This window comes from Pseudorca crassidens, chromosome 10 (genome assembly GCF_039906515.1).
Source record: "Pseudorca crassidens isolate mPseCra1 chromosome 10, mPseCra1.hap1, whole genome shotgun sequence".
Classification (NCBI taxonomy): domain Eukaryota; kingdom Metazoa; phylum Chordata; class Mammalia; order Artiodactyla; family Delphinidae; genus Pseudorca; species Pseudorca crassidens.
Window position 1 is genome coordinate 60974833 of NC_090305.1, and position 20586 is coordinate 60995418.

General features: G+C 59.9%; 1 protein-coding gene and 1 long non-coding RNA gene across 8 annotated transcripts; one reads left to right on the plus strand and one right to left on the minus strand.

Annotated features, from left to right (window-relative positions):
* Positions 1–2513: 2513 nt before the first annotated feature.
* Positions 2514–16257, minus strand: ZBTB47 (zinc finger and BTB domain containing 47). 7 transcript variants are annotated; one of them, XM_067753932.1, is made up of 7 exons: positions 15240–15449; positions 10195–11772; positions 8420–8567; positions 6971–7015; positions 6430–6485; positions 6176–6320; positions 2514–5926 (listed from the first exon to the last, which is right to left on the minus strand). In XM_067753932.1, exons 1-7 carry the CDS (start codon positions 15240–15242, stop codon positions 5589–5591), a joined length of 2313 nt encoding a protein of 770 aa, XP_067610033.1. In that variant the 5' UTR covers positions 15243–15449; the 3' UTR covers positions 2514–5588. The 7 variants fall into 7 exon arrangements, 5 of the variants coding, with proteins under 5 accessions (XP_067610033.1, XP_067610034.1, XP_067610035.1 ...); XR_010946953.1 differs by lacking the exon at positions 6430–6485 and adding an exon at positions 7208–7334 and having other exon boundaries at positions 5789–5926; positions 15240–15451; XR_010946952.1 differs by having other exon boundaries at positions 5789–5926; positions 6971–7086; positions 15240–15447.
* LOC137232291 (uncharacterized) lies at positions 14871–20577 on the plus strand. Its single transcript, XR_010946954.1, has 2 exons — positions 14871–15132; positions 20285–20577. It is a non-coding gene; the product is annotated as an uncharacterized lncRNA (long non-coding RNA).
* Positions 20578–20586: the final 9 nt, after the last annotated feature.

Genomic DNA, 20586 nt, shown 5'->3' on the forward strand with positions numbered 1-20586 from the left:
ATTTCCTACCAGGCATTCTACTAGAATGTTTACAAGTGGCACATCCATTCATTGAGAACCTACTGTGCACTCTTCTAAATGTTGAGGATTCAGCAGTGAACACATCAGGCAAGAATTCCTGTCTTTATGGAGCCTACCGTCAGTTGAGGGAGGGGGCAACAAATAAATACATAAATACATACAGGGTGTCAGATGAGAACTGCTACGGTGACAGGTAGCTGGGAAGGGGGCATGGGAAATGACAGGTGGAGGTGGTCACAATTTTAAGTGGAACAGTCAGGATGGACTCACTGAGAGGCCTACACCTGAGCAGGTTCAAGCCAATGCAGAGGAGCTTTCCAAGCAGGGGAACAGCTTGAGCAAAGGCCCTGAGGCAGGAGTGCACCCCTCATGTTCCAGGAACAGCAAGGAGGCCAGTGAACAATGAACGAGGAGGTGAGTAGGAGATAAGGGCAGAGAGGTTGTGGTGGGGTATCATGTCTGGCCAGTGTACAGACTTCAGTTTTTCCCCTCGGTGAAATGGGGAATCAGTTTATTTTTAAATTATAATTATGGGAAATGCATGTATTTCCAGAGAGAGAATGATATACTGATCTCCCATGTACCCAGCATCCCATTTCAACAACTATCAAGTCATTAAGTCATGGCCAATCCTGTGTCATCTCTGCCCCACCCACTCTGTTCTCACCCAAGGACAGGCCCAGGGATCGGATGTGGGAGGGAGGAAGCAGGACTCCAGGGCTTGTAGTTGAATCAAAGGAAACTGTCATCTCACTTCATCCTTTTAAACGTTACGGCGCTGGGCTTCTCAACAGAAACACGCCAGCATCTAAAATTCTGAGGGCGATGATTTCCAGCCTGAATTCTAGACCCAGGCAAACTCATTCCTGTGTCAGGGTGAAAGAAAGAGTCAAGCTCTTTGGAATTTAATCCCCTGAAGTGGTCCTGAGGAGAAGGTAAATTTCAGGGTTAGGAAAAAGGAGCCCACCAAGACATAAACCTTCTAGAAGTTAAAGATCTCTGCAATGAGCTGAAAGGGATACAGTCTCGGCAAAGTGGGACAGGGAACCACTGGCTGGGGGATGTTGTTAGGCATTCTCAAGTCTTCTCACGGGAGCTGGTTGCAGTGTGTGCACCCCAGGGTTATCTTGCTGCACGGCTCCCTGGTTACAAGAGTGATGAAATCGATGGAACACCCGCCGTGTTTGCACATATTGGAAGGAAAACTGAATTTATAGCAAAGGGTTTGGGAACACAGCAGTGATAAGCACATAGAAACCGAAGCAAATCACGCTTAAGAGAGACAAAAGTAAAACGTTGTGCAAGAAAGGAAATGGAATCATATTCTATTATATGGCTTGGTTGAGATCAGTGTTTACACACTCATAATAATGCACACACTAAATATTACTCTAACCCCAAATAATAATATAACCATGCTGGGAGGAAGGAGGAAGGGAAAGTGTGTGCGTAGCGTTTGTGCGTGTCATGGGAGTGATGAAGAAATACATCAATAGCTAATGCCTAAAACTGAAAAAAATCAGGAAAGTAGCATTGGAGGTGTGCTTTCTGTGGGCACGAGAACACCAAAAATACCAACTGAATTGGAGCCGCTCGCCTACCGGGAGTTGGAGAGGAGCAGGTGCAGGGGACTGCAGGTTTTTGTTAAAAAACGAATGTTCTAGAAGTATCAATATTTGGCTTCTTCAACTATGCCCAGGTAAAACGTTAATTTTAAAAAAATAGATATTTTCCCAGGGATTCTATAGAAAATAATGCTTGTGGCATCAGGCCGTTGCTCACAGCACGGTGGGGTTGAAGGGAGGAGGCCATGGGGAGAGGCAGCAGACAGACCACCGATGGACGGGTAGAAGAGGGGAAACAGAGAGGAGCTGAATCCCCACAAGACACTGCAGGAGCAGCCAGGCCCGCAGGCCTGACAGCAAGCTTCAGTTTTAGGGTGACTTGAGGGAGCCCCTGTTCCCTTCAGAGAAGTGGGACTGTGTGGAAGGCAATGTCCCCATCCTGGGGATGGGTACCCCCTCTCTGGCTGGTTAGTGAACCCACCCACCAGCCTCCTCTCCTAGCCCTTCCCGGTTATCCCCCTCTCCAGGTATCTGGGACCAAGTGCCACATACATGGTGGCCTCAGTCACCACGTGTCACCACAGCCTAGAGTCCTATCCCGCACAGAGCCAGCGCTCCAGTGCAATAATTCTTGGAGGTCCGCAGGGAGAGCTGCCTGCTCCCTCCTCGGAGTCCGCTACCTGTCTTCCACCTGCGATGTCCTCCCAGGTGCTGACATCTGGCTCCTTCAGACCTCAGCTCCTGACTCTGGATGTTCCCCAGGAGCCCAGCCCACCCTCAAGGGAGGGAGACGGGGTGTGCAGATGCTCGGGGCACGGGTGTCCACGTGGTCTTCGGCCAAGCTGTCAGGTTCCGCGCTACCCTTGCTCTGGTCCAAGTCTCTTCAGCCAGTAGTCAGGGCGGAAACGTGTAAAGAAGAGGCTGGGCCAAGGGACAGTTGTACTGCCTTTATTCCCCTTCACTCTTCTCCTCACCCTCCTGCTGTCGCCCGCACACTCTGGGGCTGTGGGGTGGCCACATAGGGCCAGACATCAAGGGTCCACATGCCTGGGCACAGCTGTTCTGCCACCGAGCCCCCCGAGGGGTGCTGTGTTGGCCGTGGTGGAACGCATCAGGATCGGAGGCTCAGGTTCTGCTCCCGGCCTGGGTTCCTAGGGCTTGAGGCCCACCTCATCTCTCTGGCCACTCACCTCCAGCTGGCCCAAGACCGGGGAGTACAAGGGGAGCCGGGGAGAGGGCAGGCCCAGGTTCTGGGCTTGAGGTCTTGGCCAAATGGGCTGAGAAGTCCAACTGGACAGAGGGACGCCCTGGCAGATCTCCAGTGGGAGGTGATGATCCCAAGCCCCCTCCCCCCCACCAGCCCTGGGAAGCGGGTATGATGCCCAGTCCCCTCACTCCAATACCCAGGTGCTTGTTAATTTGTTTTAACAATTAAAAAGGAAATGTAAAAGCTGGTAAAACGAGAACCCCTATCCATACTGGCACTGCTGAGGTACCATTATTGCTTCAGACCCTTGTGGTCTGGCCAGAAAGGAGCTCCCACCAACACTGGCCCAAGGGGAAGAGAGCATTAGCACCAGGGACACAGGGTTCCTGTCCCCGCTGGGGTAGGGGTCTCCCAGGAGAGGGGTTGGCCGTGCCCACCTACAGCTACAATGACCATCTGACCAGTGCCCAGCCTGCTGTCTGGACCCCTCTTGTGTCCTGAGAGGGGAAGTGTATAAGAACAGGAGACCCAAGTCCTGGGACAGGGTCTTGCTACCAGCTCCCCACACCCATCTCCAGCCTCTGCTTGTCAAAGTCTGGCCTCATGGACCAGAGGCCCAGCCTGACCAGGGCCCCCTAGGCTCACTAAGGCTGCAGGGAGGGTAGCAGGTGACAGGGCCACCAGCCCCTATGGGAGAGCCCAGCGTCAGCAACAGGGGGTGGAAAACTCATTGGAGTCCCAGCCTACAGCCCATTCGGGGAGATCAGACTTTTCTTAGGAAAATGTGGGCCAGCTCTGAAGCTGTCAGGCACTGGGACCAGAGGTTAGAAATAGCAAAGGGAAGGGGGAAGCAGGGAGGGGAGGACCCTGAGGACGTCATGGAAGCCCAGAGATCACAGGGTGCAGGAGAGGAAAAGAGCTACAGTAAAGCAGGAGCCTGAGAGACATGGCGCTGACCCCATAAGAGGCTGGAATTCCCAGCCTTGGCGTGGGAGGAGCCTCAGTACTGGGAGCCAGACAGGGAGCTTTCCCCTCTTGCGGAGGGGACCACTTTTTCTCCCCAGAGGACAGCAGGGGCGTCAGAGGGTGCGTACATAGACTCTGGCTGGCACTGTTCCTGCTACAGCCCGAAACTCAACCGGGCCAGGGCACTGCCCCCTCTAAGCCCGGAGAACCATCTGGGCTGTGTGGCTTGGATTCTAAATCCTCAAATCACTCGGGCTCCTTGGGCTTGCCCACATCTGTACATAATAAAGTGCTTCGTTTATTGATGATTAAAATGTCCCCAGCCCCCTGCCCCAGTGCCATGGGCCTTACAAGGAAGTCAGAGGGGTCCTGACCCCCTCAGCCCTTGGGCTGATGGGGCCAGTCCCCCCACAACCCGCCCCCTGGGCTCAGGCCTCGTCCCACTCCAGCCATGCTGGGAAGGTGGTGATGCGGGGGCAGTCGAGGGGTTTAAGGTGCAAAGAGTATAACAGACAAAACTGTATAAACACAATAGGAAAGAGCTTAACTAGGAAACAGGTAGCTTATGGAACCTTCCTCCCCATTTCAAAGGCAGGAATGGAGACGTTAAATGACAACAAAAAAGGATGTCCTATTAGTGCTGGCCTCGTGAGGGCAAGCGTTGGGCACAGGCTGGGTGGGGCTCTCCCGGTACCCCCGACCCCGACCCCCAGGGCCTGATCGTGCAGGCTCCTCGCTCCACCCGTGAGCACAGAGGCGCAGGAGGGACGAGGCCGCTGGACACCAGCCAGGGGCAGGCTGTGGCCAGGCCCAGGGAGTGGCTGAGGCCTGTGCTGCCTTCCAGGAGCAGAGACAGACACAGACACAGACGTCTGTAGCGTGGGAGATTCGGCTGGGGCAGCTGCTGAGGGATGGGCTGCTCCGTGAACAGCTGCCCTGCCCCCTGCCCCACTGATAGCACCTTGAAACCTCAGAACATCTGCCCGGGCCTGCTCCTTAGGGCCCTGGTCCCTGGGGTCCACCCATGTGCAGGGGCTCCTGGGCTGCAGTGCCTGTGGGAGCCAGCCCGTCTGCCCACCCAGGGCCTGGCCCACCACACCCTGAGGCCCGGCAGCTCTTGGGGACACCTTCCCCAGGGCCCTCGGTGCAGCCGGGGGCAGGTCGGGGATGCCGTGGGGAAAGCAAATGCCTGGGGTCCAGCCCCCGCCCGCCCCCCCTCCCCACGGTGCACAGCTGTGGTCGTCGCACCTCGCCACGCACGCCCACCCCACACAACCCCCGGCGTCCGGGCCCAAGTCCCCGCCTCAGCATCCGCAGCCCTCACAGTGGGCCCACAAGTCCTCCAAAGGGGGACGGCACCCCAACTTTTCCCCAAACCCTCCGGGATGAGGGGCGAGCGAGGGGGCCCAGGACGGGCGGGGATGAGCAGCTGAAGGTGACCTGGGCTGGGCCTGGTCGCCCCCCTCTGGCTGAGGCCTCAGCGGAGCAACCAGTCACACCTGCTCCCCAGGTCCCTCTACACCCGTACCTGCTGCCTCCAGCGCCCCCCTCACCTGGAGGGGGGTGCCGTCAAGAGTTTCCTCTCTTTTCGTTTTCCTTCACTTCCAAAAAACAAACAGACAAAAAGTAAAGGCTTCAAGGAGCCGCTGAAAGGGGGCACTTGGGAGTGAGGTGTCCTCCGCCAGCTCTGGGGGCTGCCAGCCTGCACAGCCCCCAGGGTCAGAGGCCCCGGGCAGAGCGTGTCCAGCCAACTCTGGAGGTGTTGCTCCCCCCCGCCCCGCCCCACGAGGACGAGTGGAGGGTCCTGGGCCCGTGCAGCAGGCAGGCGGTTAGTTGTTGGTGTTCAGCCTCCCGCCGGGGCTGGCAGCGGTGGGGAAGAGCGGCGGCGGGGGAGGCAGGGTCTGGGGCAGCCCGGGCAGCAGGGGGAGGGCCTGGGGCGGGGCGGGGGGCAGGCCCGGGGCTGCGGGGGCGCTGTCGCCGGCCAGGGGGTGGCTAATGCGGAAGCACTTCTCCTTGTGCGCCTTGAGCATGTTGGAGAAGCGGAAGCGCTGGCCGCACACGTCACAGGGGTAGGGCTTCTCGCCGGTGTGCGTGCGCCGGTGCCGCTTCATGTTGGGCCGGCTGGTGAAGCTCTTGCCGCAGATCTCGCAGATGTACGGCTTCTCCCCTGCGGGGTGGGTGGTGATGGGCCGTGGGGAGTCGCTGGCGGGCCGCTACGCCCCCACCCCCACCCCCGCCCTGGGCCAGCCTCCGGGCGTCCACGGAACCATCCCGGCCCGGCCCTGGCACTCTCGGATCCTTGCCAGCCTGTACCAGCCTCGCCCGACCTGGGGAGGCAAGGAGGCCGGCGCTGGGCCTCCTAGCGGAGAAGGGGGCCCGGCCCGGTGCGGAGCCCCTCCCCGTGGGGCGGCCGTACCTGTGTGGGTCTTCATGTGCTCATCGAAGTACTGCTTCATGTTGAAGTCCTTGCCGCACCACTGGCACATGAATTGCTTGTGGCCGATGTGGATGCTCATGTGCGACCGCAGCTGGTACTTGTACTGGAAACGCTCGTTGCAGTTCTGAGGGCGGGGTGGAGGGTGAGGGGGTGAGACCCGGCGCAGAGCAGGGGAACAGCCTTCAGGGAGGGAAGTGCTGGCCCGAGACCACAGGGCTGTGGGAAGGACTCACATGGGGAGGGGCTCCTGGGCAAGGAGGTGTGGATGCAAAGGCCAGCCGAGGTGCTCCTGGGGTGGGGCAGTGCACGGGCACAGGTGGAGAGGCCGTGGGCATGCAGGGCCCAGGCAGGAATGGGGGTCAGGAAGTGGGAAGAGGCCACAGAGTGGAGGGAGCCCTCATGCTTAAGGCCCTCCATCCTTCCTCCTGGTCCAAAGGCGCCCCACCTCATCCCCACCTGCAGCTCCATCTCTGATCTCTCTGCCTAAGATGCTCCGTTCTCCACCTCTCCAGAAAGCCTGCCCCATGGTTCCAGCCCATGCAGACTTCCCACCCTGGACCTTCGGGGGTTGGGTTAGGGTGGGGTGGCAGGGGTGTGGGGGGAGGTGCAGGTGGGCAACCAGGTAAGGATGGAGTGGGAGGCAGACATCAAGGAGGGGCCCCTTTCTTTCTGCATCCTATTCTCCAGTACCCCAACCCCTGGTTTTCAAGCAGCTGCTCTGATCCCCGCCCCCGTCCAGGATGGCTCCTGGGGCAGGAGGAGAAGGGAGCTCACCTCGCATCTGAACGGCTTCTCCCCGGAGTGCTGCAGTGAGTGCACCTTGAGAGACATGCTGCGTTTGAAGGACTTCCCACAGGTCTCGCAGGTGAAGGGCATGTCCTTGGTGTGGGCTACAGGGCAGGCACCATGGCCATGACATCTCGGGGGGACCCATCTGGCTCCTCCCAGGGGACCCCTGCCTGACCACCCCCGAGATCCGGCCCAGATCCCGCCTCCCAGGACACCACCTACCCTGGGGCCTGCCCCACAGCCTCTGTCCCCCAGGCAAGGCCCCTTCCCTCCCGGCTAGGTCTCTCTGTTTGGTCAGACAGGCATGGAGGCCCTCTTGGTTCTTTCGCGTCTGGCCTCACTCCCAAAGCTTCGGGGAAAGATAGAAGGATTTCAAGTGGGACTGGCCTCGGCTCAAATCCTGGCTCAGCCACCGGCTCCCTGCATGGCCAATGTGTGCCTCAGCGAGCCTCAGCACCCTCTTCTATAAAAAGAGGGTAGAGTGGTCTTGGGCCTCCAGGGTGGCTGGGTTTTACAGACGGTGGCACCTGTAAAGGCCTCAGCCTTGGGTCCCATGCCATCCAGAGGGAGTTAGTTACCTGCGCCCCTCCCAGAACAAACTCCAAGGAAGATCTGGGAGGAAGCAACTGGAGACACGGAGGGCCCCCCTCAGAGTTCAGAGCTGGGGAATCCAAGCCCAGGAAGGACCACCAATCCTGGGTTAGCCAGCATGCTTCTGGCCGATACCTAGACCCCGGGGTCCCAGCTCCCAGTCAGTTCATGCTGGAGGCCTCTAGCACTGTCTGGTAGACAACGGGGGTAAGGCCTGGCCAGGGCACACTGCTCCTCCTTGGCTACCCCTCTCTAGAGCACCAGGCCCCAAGCGGGCAAAGAAGGGAGGGCCACCTGGACACCAGACTCCCAGGCAAGCCCACCTAGAGCGGAGGGAGAGCCATGCCCAAGGCAATGAAGTGGCCCAAAACACACTTCGGGGCCTCCTTACCGTGTCCAGGTATGACCCCTGGGGGAGGGTTGCATTCAGAGAAGCCTGAAGCCCTATCAGAGGCACAGCTGTCCTCAAACTGAGACTGGGCCTGTGTCAGCCCCTATGGCACTTCATGTAATTTAGAAAAAGGTGCTCTGGTGGACACAGCCCCATGTCAGGATGCACAGCCTGGTTGGCAGTGTGCTAGCTGGATTCTGGTCCCCACCTGCCATCTTGTCCAGGAGTCCTTGTGCCATGTGCAACCTGCCCAACTCTGCATGGCAGCCCTGGCCCCAGAGGCTGTCCAGGACACACCTGCCACTGCAAGCAGCCCCCCACCCCCTACCTCCCAGCTACGAGGGGCCTTCTCACCCCTTCATATTGCCCTTGGATTGTGAAGTGTTTCCCAGAACACCCAGCAGCTGGCCCGCATGGACCTCAGGCTCCATCCCTCACCAGCCTGGACTTACCGACCATGTGCTTGCGCACGTGAGCCATGGTGTAGAACTTCTTCTCGCAAATCTCACAGGAGAACTTCTTTTCTGCGTAGCCGTGCACAATCTTATTGTGCTCGTGGAGGGACCAGAGCTTCTTAAAAGCTTTGCCACACGTCACACACTGTGGGGTGAGAAGACTTTAGGCTCTGGGTCAGGACCATGTGACCTAGGACTAGTCACTGCCCCTCTCTGGGCCTCAGTTTCCCCACCTGAACTGTGCTGGAGAGAGAGGCCTTGATGTCCAAGGACCAGCCAGATGTGATGTGCTGAGAGTTGGGGGTGGTAACTCCCTAAATACTTACCCACCTACCCACCCACCCAGGGTGGGTCCCTCATCCTGAACTCACTAGGGTCAGGGGCCACCTCTTCCAGGAAGTCCCTCCTCTGTGCTCATTTCAACAAGGCATCTTTCTACAAAGAAGAGACACATAACTGGCTGAAGGACCACAGTGGGTGAGGAGGCTACTCAGTTCATGGAGAAGTCCCTCAGATAACAGGTCCTGGCAGAGCTGGGCCATTTTCTCTGCTGCCTCCCCCTGCTGGGACCCATGCCCTGACACCATGGAGATCCCCAAGGAGACAGATTCCAAAGGACTGGGGACTGTAGGAGGTACAAGGGCCTATCAGGCAATAGACGGTGGCGGGAAACTTGAGGGCCACACTCCCCTCCTCCTCTTCTCCTGGGCCCTTGTCCTACCCATCCCTGCAGCAGGCCAGGGCTCGGGCAGAAACTGGGTCAGGGTGCCCAGGACAGAAGAGGTACAAGCGTCTTTCCCCTTCAGGAGGGAAGCTCAGGTGTGTGCACACGGAGAGTCAAAGGGCAGCCCAGCAGGCCGGCAAGTGGGAACGTGGGCACGAGGGTGGGGCAGGCATCCAGGTAACCCCAGATAACACTTTCTCCACAGGGCACTGCAATTAGCAATTAGTTCAGGCAATTAGCACCCGCCTACCTACTGCCCCCCAACCTCACTGCCAGTCAGAAAAGGCAAAAACCAGCCTGGCTGGCCCTGTGCTGCCTGCACCCTGAAAGGCCGGGCTGGCCCAGACTCAGGCTGGCTCAAGGCTTGGCAGCCAGCCCAACTCCCCTGTTTGGCCCCGGCAGCCCCTGTGCTTCCCAAACTGCTCATCTGGTCCCTTTTCCCAGGCCCAGGCCAGCTGGTACCTCCAAAGAGCTGAATGCAGGGGTTTCTTCCTGCTCTGCTGCCCCTTGCTCCTTTCGGCCTTTGCAGGAAGTGGGAAATGGCGCCCCCTTCTGGGCAAACCCTTCCTCCCCTCACCTGTGCTTTCGTGTAGTGCACAGTCTGAGAAACTATACATGGTGGCCCTGTTGGCCTTGCGGCAGCCCAGAGATTTACCAAAACACTGACTCATCCCTCCTCAGAGCTGGCTGTCCCCCAGCCTCACGTGCTCAGACAACTCTCATCCTCCCGAGTCCGGGCTCCCCTCTGCCCCTCTGGCCAAGGGTACTGTTTGTTCTACCCCTATCTGCACGTCTCTGCACGTGCTGAAGCTCAGCTCTATCCACCTCCTCCAGGAAGCTCTCCCTGACGTTATCCCTTGAGCTCTCGCCACCCTGGGCTCACCCTTGGGCCTGGGCTGGTCCCACTGTCCAGGGGGCCAAGCCTGGTCTCTGCAGACTGTGTGGGCAACGCAGGTAGCAGGACACTGGGTGCCCGGGGCCCAGTTCCAGCCTGGCCCAGCCTGGATGGCTGCCGCTGTGGGCCCCGTGAACCCACCCCGAGGCCCACCTGGATGTTGCGCTCGCAGTCTGTCTGCCGGTGTAGCAGCAGTTCACTCTCTAGCAGGAAGCGCTTGCCGCACTGGTCGCAGATCTGCATGCGGCTGTGGGTCACGTTCATGTGCTTCTCCAGGTACCAGCGGTTGTTGAAAACACGCGGGCACTTCTGGCACGGATGGTGCTGCTTCTCCTCCAGCTTCACCTTGGCCCCCAGACCGTCAGCGGCCTGTGGCCCTCGGGCTGGGGCAGGAGACCCTCCTGCAGGTGGCTTTGGCCGCTTCCCACCTTGCCGTCCAGCCTCCTCAGGCTCAGGGAGGCCCCGGCGCCGGGCAGACCGCGTTGCCATGCGACTGTGGGGAGGGGCGTCTGCCCCGCTACCGCGGCACCCCGGCCCCTGCCTGCCCCCCGCCTCCCCATCCTCCTCCCCCTCCTCCCCCTCCTCCTCCTCCTCCGAACTCTCCTGACCCTGCTCGCTGTGCCCCTCCCCCTCCTCCTCCTCCTCCTGCTCGCTGTGCTCCTCCCCCTCCTCCTCCTCGTCCTCCTCCCCCTGACTGCCGCCCTCCTCCTCCTCCTCCTCCTCCTCCTCCTCCTCCTCCTCCTCCCCCCCTCCACTGCCACCGCCCTCCTCTTCCTCCTCCTCCTCTTCCTCCTCCTCCTCCTCGTCGGCCTCCTCATCCTCCGAGTGTCTCTGCAGCCCGTCCTCCCCGCGCAGCACCATGGTGGCCGGGCCTGTGGCGGCGCCCGGCTTCCCCTCGGGCCCTGTGGACACGTGCAGCGTCTGGTTGTTGAGGTTCACCTCCACGATGATCTGGGACTGCTCCCGGTGACTGTAGGTGCCAGAACCCCCAAGCTCCTCCTCCAGCTCCTCCCCGCCCTCCAGCTTGCACAAGCTCGCGGGGGGCCGGCCGGCCTCCTCGACGCCACCCTCCTTCTCCTCCTTGAAGAAGGGCTGAGCCGGCCCGATGGTGGCAGGCACCGTGCCACCTGTGGCCCCAGCCCCGTCCTCAACGCGCACCGAGTAGGGGTCAGGGCCCTCACGGGCGTAGATCTTGGGCAGGCCCGGGGCGTCGGCCTCCTGCTTGATGTCACAGTAGTAGGGCGGTGCGGCCGGGGTGCAGCTGGCGGCCGGCTGGGCGAGGGCCACGGCGCCGGGGCCCGGGGTACCGAGGGAGCGGGCGTCCAGCAGCTCCTGGCAGGATGCGGCGATGTCGGCCATCTGCAGCAGCGAGGCGGCGCTGAGCACCTCGTGGACGTTGGCTGCGTTGACCAGCAGCTTGGACGTGTAGATGAAGTTGAGGATCTGCTGCAGGCCGCCGGGTGCCAGCGCCTCCAGGGACAGCTCCACGCGCTGCAGCTGCTTGTTCTGGGTGAAGAGTGAGTGGAAGAACTGGCTGTAGGCGGCCAGCACGCCCTTGTGGGCCGGGAAGACGCTGCGCTGGGGCACCAGCACCAGGTCCACGTCGCACAGGTCAGGCTGGAAGAGGCGCTGCTCGTTCAGGCGGCCCATCAAGCAGGCGAAGTGCAGCGCCACGTCCTCCACCAGCGAGAACTCGGCCGCCGGTGAGTCCGTCGTCTTCTCAACCAGCAACTGGGGGGCAGAGGGCACAGGTCAGGTCAAGGCCATCTGGGAGGTGGCCACCCACCCATCACTCCTGGTTCCATGTTACAGGGAAGGTGCCAAAGCCCGAGCAAGGACGAGGGGGAACCAGGATTCAAGCCCGAGTCTGCTGTTCCTCAGAGCTCAAACTCGGGTCATGACCTTCTGAGGCTGCATGTCAGCCCCTGGGTCAGTGGTTAACTTTTCCTGGCCTCCAGCTCTTCCGCTGTGAAATGGGAGAAGTCATCCCAGAAAGGGGAGGGGAAGAGGAAGAAAGGGGAAGGAAAAGGTTCAAGGGTGGGCCAGGAACCTAGGGGTTTCCTGGGATGCGGGACTTTTGATGCTAAAGCCAGGGCTGACCCCAGCAAACCAGGACTGGGTTGTCTCCCCAGAGGCATCCCTTCACCATTTCTGGGCCCCATGGATCCTCTCTTCCACACTCACTCACATACGAATAAAGCCAAGCCTGCCTAAGCCCAGACGGCTCAAGAACACGTCGGGCTCACTGCTCTGCCTCTGGCCACTGCACCCCTGGGGCAGCACCCGAGGGAACCCCTCAGCTCACCCGCAGCAGCCCTCAAGGTCTAGGCCTGAGGCCTTGCAGAGGCAGAGACTTTTGTGAAGAAATCCAGGCCCACGGCCCCACTGCCCTGTCGGAGGAGGCTGGTGAGGTCCAGCCGTCCCCTCCTTCCTCGGCCGGAGCTCGGGCCAGGCTGCTGCCTGTGGCCTCAGGCCTGGCGGCAGCAGCTCCCCACCACACCACAAAGGACACAGCTGTGTTACCTGTCCACCGTGCTTGAGGCAGGAGGCCCCTAAGGCTTGTCCCAAACCCTTTTCTCTCTAGGTCCCCAGACCCCAGGGTCAGGTGTGACCCAGGCCCAGAGGTTCCGAGATGGCCTCCTCATGGAGGTCACACCACTGGGGGCTTCTGGAGCCTGAGGGAGGCCCTTGGATCTGGTGGGTCAGATTCCTAGACCCTTGGGCCGCATCCAGTACCTGTGAATTGCCCAAAGTAATTATTCCTGTTTGCACCACAGTGGCTTCCCCAAAAGGTGGGCAGCACAGACAGGCAGGCTGCCCAGTCCCTTGCACGGGTCCAGCGCACAGCAGATGTTCAATTAACATCTGTCGACTACCTGCCTGGCTGGACCAGCCCCACAGGTTCCAGGTTCTGGCCCTCCTCAGGCCCTGTCCAGCTAAGTCAGAGCCTCCTACATTTGAGGGTACCTTGCTGCACTGCAAAGACATCAGCTCCCCGACGCCGTGCACCTCTCTGGAAGCCTTCGGATGAAACCCCAGTCCTGTGCATCCACAGCCCACCCCTCCCCTTCATGCCAGTCCTTCCGGTCACCTGAATGAGAGGATCTACCCTGGGCCTTGGGATGAGCCTCAGGGAGCCTCCAGGGGCAACCTGCTGACAGATATGCCCTGGGTTTCACCCTTCACATCCAGCAGCCCAGGACAGCACCCATGCTCCCCCCACCGCCTCTTTCACCACCGCCTCTCTTGAGTTCTCCCCAACACCTCCTTCCCCCCAGCCAAGCAGCCACCCATCTGCTCGTCTGTCTCGGGGCTGCTGGCCCGTCCAGGCCTGATCAATCTAATGGGGATAAGATGCCAACCCCCTCCCATCTCCATCCACTGACTCATTGTGATTCATCTTCTGGGACCAACCCCTATTACATAGATGGGGAAACTGAGGCTCAGAATGGGAGGGTCCCACAGCAAGCAAGAGCAGAGCCCCTAGACTCTTAGCTCTGCTAAAGCCACCCAATCTGTGCTGGACTAGACACTATTCCACGTGGAACTATTTCTTGGCCTTTAATGACTTAAAAAGCAGGATGAGGCATGTGGGGACCCTCCCACCCAGGGGACCAGCTGTGCTTCCCCAGACCCCATCACCACCTCTGGCGACCTGCACCCTCCTTCCCAGAGCTGCTGCCACCTGCGAGTCGGTGAGGGGTCAGGGTGCAATTGGCTGTAACGGGTTCCTCAGGGCCTCCAGGGGCCAGGCAGTGGTGGGGAAGTGGCTTGGATAAGGACCTGGCAATGTCGGACCTGTTGTGGGGTACCCACCCTAGGGCACAGGGTTCTGGTCCACTGTTCCCCCTTCACAGAATGCCCTCCAGTGCCTGCCTGCCATGGGGCAAGGGCAATGGCTGACACTTCCCTTGTGCAGATCTGGTCCCAGGATCCAGTGAGGACCCCTCTGGCCTCAGCAGGGGAAGAAGGGTTAACCTAGGGGGTAGTGCTGCCCCAAAGACTCCATTTCCAAGGCAATACTCCCAGCCCAGCCAGCACCATCCTTGGCCCTTGAGGGGCCCAAGAACCTTACAACCAGGCAGCCTGACTGGACTTCCTTGACCGGGCACATAGATGCTGCCTAAGTCCATAACTGGCAGCCCCTCAGCAGGGCGCAGCTACCCCCTAGCCTAGTACCTCCCACACAGGGCCACCAGCTGTGTCTGCCTCTCCAGCCAGATGTGCTGGCTCCCTGAAGCTGCAGATGCCCCTCCCCATCTGGTTGTGCCAGCTGCAGCCACACACCCCACCCCCAAGTCCAGGCCAGCCCAGCTAAGATACAAGACCAGGGGAGTGGTCAGGCACTTGCGTTGCCAGGGCGTTTCATGCCCTCAATCCTCCCCCCAAGCCAGGCTGGGGGAAGACCAGGTGCCAGGGACACCTGCCGAGGCTGCCTTACCATGGTCAGACCCTTCCACTCCTAAGGGGCACTCTGCCTCACTGTCACGAAACCACCAGATTCCTACCCTGCCCTGCCATCTCCCTGGAGGCCCTAGGATGAAACCTGGACGTCCATCTGCACACCCTACTCCTATGTCAATCCTTCCATCGCTGGGCAGCAGTGGGTGGGCCCAGACTGAGCAAGGGGGCACAGGCTCATGACTTCCAGCCTCCTCCTTTTAGGGAGGAGGTGTCTATGCCAGCCTTCTCTCAACTCAGGCCATCCGTCCTTCCGGAGAAACAGGCCCAGAGAGGGCGGGAGACCGGCCCAAGGTCACACAGGAGTTTGGACCGGAGCTGCAGGCGTCCCCCACATTCCGCTCGGCCCAGGAGCCCCGAATCCCCAGGCAGGGCGTCTCCAGCGCCCACGTGGCCCAAGGCCCAGGCGGGAATCCGACCTCCTCCCTCCCCCCATCACCCAGTCCGAGGGCGGTGCCGTCCGGGCTCAGAGAAGCGCCCCCCTCCGCCAGTGCCTAGCAGGACCTCAGCCTCTCGTGCCCGGGCCCCAACCCCAGGAATTTAACCCCTTCCCCGCCGACGGCCGCGTCAGAGCGCCGCATTCCCAGACCGCAAGGACCCAGAGAAGGGGTCGGGGAGACCCGGAGAGGGGTAAGATCCCTCACATCCCTCCACCCCGAGCCGGCCGGCCGTGCGCTCCAGAGGGCAGAGCGCGCAGGTGGGCGGATAAGCGGGGGGACAGGCAGGGCCTTGCGTACCATGGTGCCGTGGCGCTGGGGGCTCACAGGGCCCCGCGGGATCGCGCTGCCCCCGGCGGCCAGGCCGGGGCCGCTCCATGAAGAGCCGCGCTGGGGGCCGCCCCCGCGCAGGGCCCCGCGACCATGGCCCCCGGGGGCGCGGCCGGGCGGGCTGAGGCGCAGGGCCGCGGCGAGTCCAGCCGCCGAGCAGCTGCGGCCCCAGAGCCTCGGGCGCGGCGGGCGGGGGGCGCGGGGCGCCGATTGGAGCCCGCGCGTCAGCTGGGGCCGCCGTCTGGACGCTTAAAGGGCCAGGCCGCCCTGCGCGCCGGCGGGGGCCGCGGACACGCGTGGTGCGCGCCGTCCCGGTGCAGCCCGCCCCTCCTCGGGCCTCCGGGGCCCCTGGCCAGGACCCGCCGCTCCTATCCTAGCGGACGGACCCTGGCCTCACCTCTCCCGCGCCGAGCCCCCTTTCCTCCGGGAAGTTCGTCCCGGAGTCTAACCTCGGTGTCCTCCAGCTGCGCCACAGAGGCGGGGTCGGAGTAGGAGGCGGCCCTGAAATCGGTAGGCTGGGCTCCCCCCCGGCCCCCACAATCAGCTGCGGGAAAGGCTTACCCCTGCTCCCCTGAGCGACCTCACACTGAGGGACCGAGTCCCCGTATTCTAGCCGCGTCACCATCCCCACCCTCCGGCCTGGGCTGCTCAGACTTTAGGGTGAGCCTAAGATCGACAATTAGCCTGGCCGCCCCCCGGCCCCCCCCCCCCCCAGGACAGCTCAGGGTTTGTTTTGGTCTGTGCCTCCAGGACTTGGTTCTGGTCGACCCCTATGACCCCTACCTGGTGGCTGCCTCTGGCTGCCCAGGGCCGCCCAGGGCAGGAGATGCAAGAACCCGTACCGCAGCTGCATTGATGAAATCCTTTAATGTGACAGGCCCAGAGGCCTAGGTCCCACTGTGTCCCCCAGCCATGTGGCCTGATGGCTGCTGAGAGGCCGCCCTGCTCCGTCTTTGCTGGGGAGATGCAGCCAGGCTTGCAGAATGCTGCTCTGGCATGGACACCAGTGGGGGCTGGGGGCTGGCTGTGCTGGCAGGAGGCTGCAAAGGAACACTGGCAGGCTGAGCAGGCAGAAGGGTGGGGACCACAGGGTGCTGGGCCGGTCAAGGTCTAGGTGGTGTCTGGGCCGCCATTGTGGCGAGGGGGCCTCTCGTACGGCCCATGTCATCATTCAGATGCCTTTCTGTGCCCCCAACTCCAAGCTGATGGCTGCCCCATCTTTGGTCACTCTCACATTGCCCCCATCCTGCAGTACCACAGAGTATCCCCCTACCCCTCCGCTCACATGTGCACTTGTGCTTACACACCCACCCATGCCTGGCTGTAGCAGTGTCCCCTGAGTATGCCACCTTACTCATGAGGAGGCAGGAACTCTGGGGCCTGTTCAGAGTGACTTGGTTCTGGGTGCCAGGGGAAGGAAATGGAGCAGAGGCCAAGATCCCCGGCAGGCGCCATCCTGTAGTTTGATGTCTGTCCTGTGAAACTGCAAGGGCCTCCCCTGAGGCCAGGATGGGTAGGCCCTTACGACAGGGCCATCCCAGCGTCAGGGAGAACACATCTCACGGGCCCAGATGGGGGTGACCAGAGAGCGCCAAGAGAAAGAGGAGGAAAACACATAGCCACATGGAGGGTGAGGAGAGACCCTGGTGGGAAAAGAGATGGGAAGAGAGGAAGGGGCACAGATGGGGACATGCCCCCAGAGAAGGCCACTGCAGACATCCCGCACTTCTGTGGCCGCGGTGGGTGCAGAGACAGCTGGCTCAGCTGCCGAAGACCTCAAGCTGAGGCCAGGCCAGAGCAGCCTGCATGCCTGACCAGCCCATCGCCTCAGGGCTGCCTTCCACTTCTTCCTCCATCCCAACCCACTTCCTCTTCTGACTCAGTGGATCCTTGCACAGGCCTGGGAGGTGGTAAGAGAGGAACTGTGTACCCACTGGTGGGATAAGGACAGTGAAGGTACAGCAGGACAGATCACACAGCAAGACACCAGCGTCAGAAGCCAAGAAAAGGGAGGCTGGAGCAGTCTCCCCCGCAGGGTGGGAGGAGCCTGGCCGAGAGGGCTGCACAGGACACTCCTGGGCCCACTTCCCAGCCAAGGTTTGGCAGGGGGTGTGGCTAGTGTGACCAAGGACTGAAAGCTGAGTAACACTAGGGCAAAAGGAGAGGAAGGGTACTCCAGGCAGAGAGAATAGCACCTGCACAGGCCGGAAGGGAGGATATAGTTAAACATCTGCAGGGAACTAGAGGATTTGATGTAGCAGAATCCAGATTCTCGTCTGGTGGGAGTGGCCGGAGGGCGATAGGCAGAATTGTTCTCTTGGCCTTTGAAAGAGTCATGCCACAGGATCTTCCCCCTCAGGGTTGGTCAAGGCAGGCTTTCTGGAGGGCGTAGGGTGGGACCAGCTATCGGGGAGGGGGATCCCAGGCCAGAATCGCGTGCCACAGCGGCAAGCCAGGAGTCTGTGGAGACAAGGGCAGGGCTGGGTGACCCTCAGACACTTGGGACTGGGTGCTGGCAAGGTCAGCAGAGCCACACCCCTGCCTCCAGAGGCCAGCTCATGGGTTTTCTCACAACTTCCCTAAGCTTCTAGACCAAACTCCTCTCCCATGTCGGAGAGGAGGAAGAGATTCAAACCATGCTGGGGGGCAGCACATGTGTGCGTGTGCGCAGAGCAGGGCTCAGCCTCCCTAGGTGGGGCATGGAGCTGGGTAACTGTGATGGGGGAGGGAGCGCAGAGTGGGCAGGGCCAGAAAACAGAAAGGGACACCGCAGCATGGGGTTGGCGGGGTGGCAGGGAAGTTCCACCTTCCTACTAGGTGCTGACCCAGGGCTCTGCCGGTCTCTGGGCGTGGGGTTGGAGGGGGTGCGGATTGCTCCTGTCCTGAGCTCAGCACTAACAGGCTACAGCTGTAGGGGGGTGGGGGCCTAATTCAAACCAGCAGGTTGCCCAGTTCCCTCCCAGAGCGTAAACGTCATGGCCTAGGCATTCAGGGCCTCCCTAGCATCTACCAGGATCCTCTCCCACCCTGCTGCTTCAAGGGGCCCTGGGCCTCTCACTAGTGATTAAGCCTGGCCCTCCCTGTCCCTGTAAAACTTGTGGGACAAGCACTCCGCTCTTGGAGGCAAGCCCAGGGGCTAGTGTCCCTGAACAATGTGTGTTTAGTTCCAAGCATTTAATACTCACCACTCCTAAGATAGAGGAGTCCTTAGTACTGAGGAGTTGTATTATAAAGTCAAGCAATTTACCTAGCTATCCACCTAGAAGTGTCAGAGTGGAACTTGAACCCAGGCAGTCTGACTCAGGCCCCAAACCCTTAAGGGCTGTGCCACAGAACAGTTGCTCATCGAGATCTTTTATTTCTTCAAAATAAAATCAAATTGGGCCACTGGGATCCTTCTCGGTCTTTCTCTGGGAATCTGGCCTGGTGGTAGAGGTTTTAGTTGCAGGAGACCCTGGGTGACCTGAGACTGGGAAGTTCCAGCCCAGAGCCCTATCCCATGGGCTCTCTGGGAGGCTGATTCATCTCCAGACCGGCCCAGGAAAGGACGAGCACCCCGGTTCCCATGTCTGGTTGCACCCTCTTTCGGGGTTTATGAGCCGAGAGACTGGCAGTCTAAGGACCATTAGCCTCATGTTACAGAGGAGTCAGGCCTCCAGATGCAGAACGCAGACGTCTGTCCTGAGAGCTTGGGTCACATTTTCTACCCCGATGTCCTCAAGACTCTAGGCTGGCGGAAGAGACGCAACTGTCCCCAGGCTAGTCTGGGTCCTGCCGACCATGAAACTCGGCTCATGAAACCCAGTCTCTGGAGCTGGAGTTCGATAGCTGTAGGTGGTGAACGGTGGGTCTGGGGTCTCCAAGAGGCAGAAGTGCTTGGCCCAAGCTCCGTGTAGCCCCACTGGAGGCCTTCTGATTCACGGGGAGCAGAGCAGGCAGGGGCGATGGAGCACTGCCCCTACCTTCTACTGAAATCTTTAAAGAAAACCGTCCATGAGAGCCTCTTGGTCCTGTGTGTGTGTTGCCCAGGTGGGATTTCCTTGCCTCACGCTCGTCAGGCGCTGACTAGAGCTGCCGAGGGTCTGTCTGCAAGAGGTGCAGTCTTCTTCCAGGGTGCCAGCTCTTCTTCCTGACCTTTACAGCATCAAAGAACTTCTCCCTGCTGAGCAGGAGTCCTCTTGGCACTCTGCCCAGTTCATTCTATCACCAGTGCCTCATGGGATTCACCTCTCGCTCTGGGCAGTGACAGAGTGCATTCCCTCTCCCAAAGACCAGCCGTCTGAGCCCAGGCTCTTCCCACGTGAGCCGTGGCTTCCAGCCCCTCACCTGGCCAGTTTGTGTCACTCACTCTGCACTGGCAGAGCCTCCTTTCGCTTCCCAACACTGATGCCTAGCCAGTCAGTGTTCATGGTCACTCGTGAGAGGGGCATTTCCCTTGAATTCTCTTGCCAGCTAATTCAGAATAGAAAAAACCAAAGTCTTTGACACATTTCCTCCCAATACTGCCCAGCTGATCAAGAAGATCACTATCAGAATTTGATTAAAGAGCCTTGTGTTCTCTAAAAAATAAGACCTTAATGGAACCTCACTTGGGGATTTCCCTACAGCAAACAGACTCTACACTTTTATTTAAATTTTAAGGCAACATATCCAGATTTGCCTGTTTTCAGGAACTGCCTGACTTGGGGGTTTACTGTTAACTTTGAAAACTGAACCTCTGCCAATCTTACTGTGTGAGGTTATGTTGTATTCACTAAGAAAGTACAAATCCCTTTGAGTTCTGAGGAGAATAAAGTTAATTGTACTTATCCTGCAAATTCTCATGTGGATGCTAAAAATATCACCATGAATGTTTTCTCCAGGAGAAAGTGCTATGTGCCTGCCTGGTGAACCACTGTTAGGGAGGGAAGGTGGAGGCTGCAGGTGGCGTAGCAGGGAAACATGCTGTCCCTAGGCAGCATCTCACAGATGGGGGGACGTAGTCCCTCCTCAGCAAAGGCATCTGTTATATGCAGGTCACCTCAGCTGGATGACAACAGAGCCTGGAAGAAACGTGGAGTTGGCAGGGGAAGCAAGACCAAGCACCATCACTGGTTCTCTGCGTAGGTGAACATTTCTGCCTGACGTTCTCTCTAGCTCCACCTCGTGCCCTACCTACCACTAATACTCGGCCAGAAGACGAAAACAAGCCACAGACGGATGAGATGAGGTCTCTTCACTGGCTGGGTCAGCAAGGAGACTCAGTGTCTCCTTTTCCATTTCAGAAAGACTATTTGAAGTCTGCATGAATAAAGAAGGATGAAACATGCACAGACTC

What these genes read in the sequence shown, in the direction of transcription:
- ZBTB47 (XM_067753934.1), bottom strand. An exon ending in CGTGCGCAAGCACATGGTCG is followed by an intron (nt 7,087 to 8,419) that starts GTAAGTCCAGGC and finishes CCTGCCCTGTAG; the next exon opens with CCCACACCAAGGACATGCCC. An exon ending in AGAAGCCGTTCAGATGCGAG is followed by an intron (nt 6,321 to 6,970) that starts GTGAGCTCCCTT and finishes CCCCGCCCTCAG; the next exon opens with AACTGCAACGAGCGTTTCCA.